The 5,168-nt window shown below is 33.2% G+C and overlaps 1 protein-coding gene across 2 annotated transcripts in view; it reads left to right on the forward strand.

Moving 5' to 3' along the window:
• The first annotated feature begins 246 nt into the window (after nucleotides 1-246).
• The window catches only part of LOC111031626 (membralin-like), a 24,405-nt gene continuing 19,483 nt past the window's right edge, over nucleotides 247-5,168 (forward strand). For both annotated transcript variants that reach the window (XR_002604228.1, XM_022311653.1), the window contains exons 1-4: nucleotides 247-439; nucleotides 1,134-1,346; nucleotides 1,409-1,686; nucleotides 2,695-2,819. Coding sequence is in view for 1 of the 2 variants with exons in the window: in XM_022311653.1 (XP_022167345.1) it covers nucleotides 1,221-1,346; nucleotides 1,409-1,686; nucleotides 2,695-2,819 (529 nt within the window). In the remaining variant the exon portion in view is untranslated. The remainder of the gene's footprint in view (nucleotides 440-1,133; nucleotides 1,347-1,408; nucleotides 1,687-2,694; nucleotides 2,820-5,168) is intronic.

Consider the following 5,168-nt stretch of genomic DNA (forward strand, 5'->3'; position numbering starts at 1 on the left):
ATTGCCGAATGTTGACGATTTTCAGAACCCTGTAACTTCTAAAACCAAGTCCGACCTACGACACTGATTGCACAATAATTTGTGTGAGGAGTGCTAATTCAAATTTGTTTCCTTATACTTTAAGAACCACCACCACCCACACAAAATACTTGTTGCAAACGCAACACATGGCCACTGGTCGCTTTATCGTCACGCCGCTACTGATAAAAATGTGTCGTTTATCGATAAGGGATCGTGTGTGTTTTTGATTAAAATGTTCTGTTTTTGGATACTCAAGTTTTTTTTTAGACAGTTGTCCAGAATCCAGATGGTTTCAAAACACCCTATACAACCACTTTATAACGAATTACTCGGAATTAGCAATAGTAACTATAATATGGTTTCTCTTTTCTTAAAAGATCGACACCTAGGTTATTTAAATTTCGGGGAAACATTTCAGGTAAGATGCTGTATTTATTGTTTATTAGGTATTCCTTTACTACATTTATTATTACTTTGATGGACTGTAGTACTGCACACACGACCCTACGACGCACGAATCTTTATTTGTTTTTTGGTAGAGTATTGATCGGTAAAATGTAAATAAGTGTGATAACTCCACCGGGCACAGAATAGCGCGATTGCGCCTATGTCGCGGCTGCGTAATATAAAATTGTCTCACTCGTATTTTAATGGTAGAATTAAAATGCAGTCAATGGTATTATATTGATGTTGTGTTCAATTTTTTCGGTTCATATTGTGTAAATTACAAAATATTTCATTTCATTTCATTAATAATATTCTAATCTGTGACCTAATGTAAATTATTATTCTAAATATTCTCAATCTGCAGCTGACGACCACCTGCGCGATTCCGCGATTACGAATTATCATTTTGATCTTCATCGCGTTCATGTTTTACTTATTTGTTGCAATTCGCAAGTCTTCCTTTCCAACACACACCATATTATTAACGTTAGTCGTGTTTGGCTCATGTCCGTCGGTCTAGGGTGAGTACTTACGATTGTTCCCGCAATCAGTGATGCACATATTATTATCATTTTGTGTGTACAACAGTCTTAAAAAGAAATTGATTGTCCGTGACTTGTGCAATGTCTTAGATTGTTGCCACCGTTTCTGTTAACAAAATTTAGTTTAGTCGCTCCGGGATGCAGTGTAGAATTGGTCAAGGTTTCCTGCTCATGTTTTGTTTGTTGTTGAGTTAGAGGGACAGTTTCATTATGTCTGCCAACGGTGACTTTGAGATTAATGTACAAGACAGCATGTACTACAGATTCTCATTGATGTACATGCAATATTTTCCAAGAAATCTAAGGAAGGCTATAGATTTTGTGTCTTTATTTGCGGTATTATATTTACTAAATGCCAGTGTTTAGAATAACCTAATGTTATAATATTTTTGTTTTAGGCAGTATTAGTCTTTTATGAATTTGTTAATTTTCACAAAAGGTTAGCACATCCAGCTAATTGTTTAGACCATGTCATAGATATTTGGCCCAAAGATGGTATACTCAGAGTAGAAATTATTCAAAGTTATGAACGCTATCATGAACAAAATGGCATAATAAACAAATTCCGTACAGAAGAAAACTCTTATGAACGTGAATACAGACTAGAAAATGTATTATATAAAAGAAATAAAAATTTTTCATTGTTCAATGATTTCACTAAAATGGTTAACCCTGAGTAAGTATCCAATAATTATTAATAATAGTAATAATTTGTTTTATTATTCTAAATGAAATTAATTAATTTAATATCTAGGTATTAAAAATCAATCTTTTTAAAATATGCCTACTAACTAAAAATAGTATTTTATTCATATTTAAGTTTCTAAAAGAGTAATCTAGGTATATTAATAAATACTAGGTACCAATTATTATTAATTTGTATTAGTATTAATTATTTCTGATCTTCAAAGAAATTAATTATGATAATATAAATACAAAAGTTGAAAATCAAACATTTTTTATAGTATAATAAATGATAAAACTGCTTCTTCTTTGTATAATATTATTAAAAAACATATGCATTTTCATGTTTATTTATATTTATTGTTTTAAGCTGTATAATAGTACATAAACAACCTAAACTTTCTCTGTTCATCATTATATTATAATTAATTTGGAACACCTCTTGGTAAATCTTAACCACTAATATATTACATGAACAATAACCTTATCTGATAACTAAACAATTATTATTGTTTGAAAATATTTCTACTTAAAATAATTATTTATAATTAATTGATAAAATATTAGGTAGGTTATACCAATAATTTGTATTTAATGAAATTTTATTTTTATTTTTGTATAGTTGTATTTCAGTTATAAACTTATACATATTATATTTCATCATAAATTACTTAATATTGATGTACATATTTGATTTATTTATTTCTTATAAAAATGTGTGTCTATACACTGAGAAAATTAATTTAAAAACGATACTTAGTTAATTAAGTATTCTCAGTTAATTAGTATAGATTATTAGATATAAGTTGAAGCACAAAAATTAAAAAATTAAACTTATATTAATTAAAATATTTTAAATAGTTCACATTTTAACTTTTGAATGGTGGTTAGAATAAATAACATAGGTACACATTAAATGTATTCATTTATCGATTAAAATTGAGTGAAATAAAAAGTGTAGGTATTTAATATTATCTTATGACTAAATATTATTTTTTAGGAACAAAGAAGAAGTTGATATTGAACCTTCAACAGTAGAGTTAGTTGAAAATAAATTTCGAGAGACTAGCACCCCAAAATCTAACTTTGACTCAAAGTCATTTACAAATAACATAAACGTTGAAGGTACAATTTATTCTAAGTAAACGTGAAAGAAAGTGTTTTGCTAATATGTCATGTTTGTCTGTGCCATGGAAAAAGTGGTTGTGCTTTTGCAGTTTAAATAAATTTAACCATAAATATTCTGTTTAAAAATATAATTTACTCCTAATTTATTCATACTTTATTTAATCATTAAAAAAATATTATATTTTGTTTGTTGCTAAAATGTTAAAATTAAATTAATTTAAATGAAATATGTTGCAAAAGTTTGACCACTTTTTGTGTACACTTAAATCTTGTTAATTTTTTACGGTTTTGTTACTTGAATGAAGACTTAAAATGTTTTAAGCTTTTTATTTTATTTTGTTTTATGTTTGCTCTTGCCTCTTGGTTATATTTCTTTTGAAAATATGCTTGATGTTTAGGGAAATTATTGCTCAAAGTACACTGAATGTAAATGTTTTTAGTATGTCAGTCTCAGTGGCATGCAGTGGTATTTAAAGCTCTGTAGACATAAAAAAAACAATAATATTATCATATTGTGTATTTGTAGTTGTTCAATGCAGGTTCCAACTGTTGCATACAATTGTGGTCGCTCTACCCTACTACACCTGGCCCTCCATACATTTTAATGTTATGAGCCGGGTAATCAAAATTCCAAGTGCTTTTGACAAGATAACGTTAGAAATCTATTAAAAGCATTTTTTTTTCTTATTTCTAATATAATATAATACAGATAATAAAATATGTTATATTTATAATAACAAATCCTTATTACAACATGACACATTGCCATCAATATTGTCCTGAATAACAAAATAATTTAATTTCTACTACCTACCGTACTTATAACCCCTACAACAGCTAATGGCTGTAGTCGCCGGACTTAAGTTTAATAAACAAAAAAATTTTAATTTCATAATTTATGTTTTCTAACTTTTAATATAATATAACACAGATAATAAAGTGTATTATGTGTAAAAGAAAAAACCTATATTATAAACTTCTATAATACCAATCGACATTATGAATTATAAATACATTTCTTTTTCTTCCTTGTCAAGCGGTAATTACCCCGCTTGTCCTGACTGCATGCCACGGGCCAGATATAATGTAAGTCATTGTGAAGAAAACCATTCAATACGTGTATATTAGTGTGTTTCATATTTTAAAATTATCTCTTATTATTTTGAGATTGTTGGTACATCTATGTTTTGACATGATTATGTATCATGTACTTGGTACCTGTATCACTTTGTTATAATATATGTCATATAAATTTCTGAATGCATGCAATCGTTGTTTGTGCACGAACACCATCGGTCGTTATCGACGTTGCCTGCGATTCGAATGTTCTGGAACGTACGATCCCCCTGTTCCACCACGCCGTCCGCGCGACACTTTTTCGCACGTCGTCCGTCGGACCGCCGCGGCATCGGTATCGACGTAGCGCGCCGTTCCGTCTCTCTTCCCGACGTACTTCCCGAGTGCCGGTTTTTTGGCCGCCCGTGTTCCTTTTCGCCGTCGATCGTGCATCGCGTCGTCGTGTACCGGCCCCGCGCGCCTTTCTAGTTCGTAGAACTCACCCCGGTTCGACTACCGAAACCCCCGTGCCCCGCCGTGTCGGACACGCTTTTGCCCCCCTCGGGGTCCGCCGTTCCGCGTTTCGGTATCACCACCCGTCCTCCACCGATAAGTCCCGTCACGCCGTGCGTGTGTGCCTTGCGGCGCAAGTCGTAGGTTAACCTGACGGCGCGATATGCGCATACTTCCGGTGCCGACATGACGATACTATATTTTATATCATTCATACATATCATAATATTGGCCCGTTCGCATCGGTTATGACGGTTAGTGTTTCGCGGACGTAAAATATCGTATTTTCTGTCGGTGTCGTACGCGCTCCCCCCCGCGGAGCTCATCGTGGGCCGCGCCGTTCGAGATGGTACGACTTCGGTTGTCCCCCCACACCGAGAGAGCATCGCCGGCGTCGTTCCAGACCTATCTGCCAAGCCCAAGCGTGTCATCTCTCCCGTCACCGTTTGTCAGATAAGGTTATGCTTTATATTGTTTTATTATTAGGTACTTATACGGCTCCGGTGTGGCGGTGTTATGGCTATATATGCCGGTCTGCGTGGTGTAAACCACATAGGCAGGGGCGGACTGGGGCAACATTTTGGCCCGGGAAATCTATATTTTGACCAAGACCTTGCCATTTCTCGTCATCACAAAAATGTAAAAACTTAAATATACCAACGTTTTATTCAATGAGGAATGCAGCCTCTACACATTTTCAATTTTCCCAGAAAACAACTTAAGATTTTTTTTTTCATTAATTGTTTATGGCATCAACTAAGAGGTTATTAGCCAGGG

The sequence above is a fragment of the Myzus persicae genome, unplaced genomic scaffold, assembly GCF_001856785.1.
Source record: "Myzus persicae strain clone G006 unplaced genomic scaffold, MPER_G0061.0, whole genome shotgun sequence".
NCBI lineage: Eukaryota > Metazoa > Arthropoda > Insecta > Hemiptera > Aphididae > Myzus > Myzus persicae.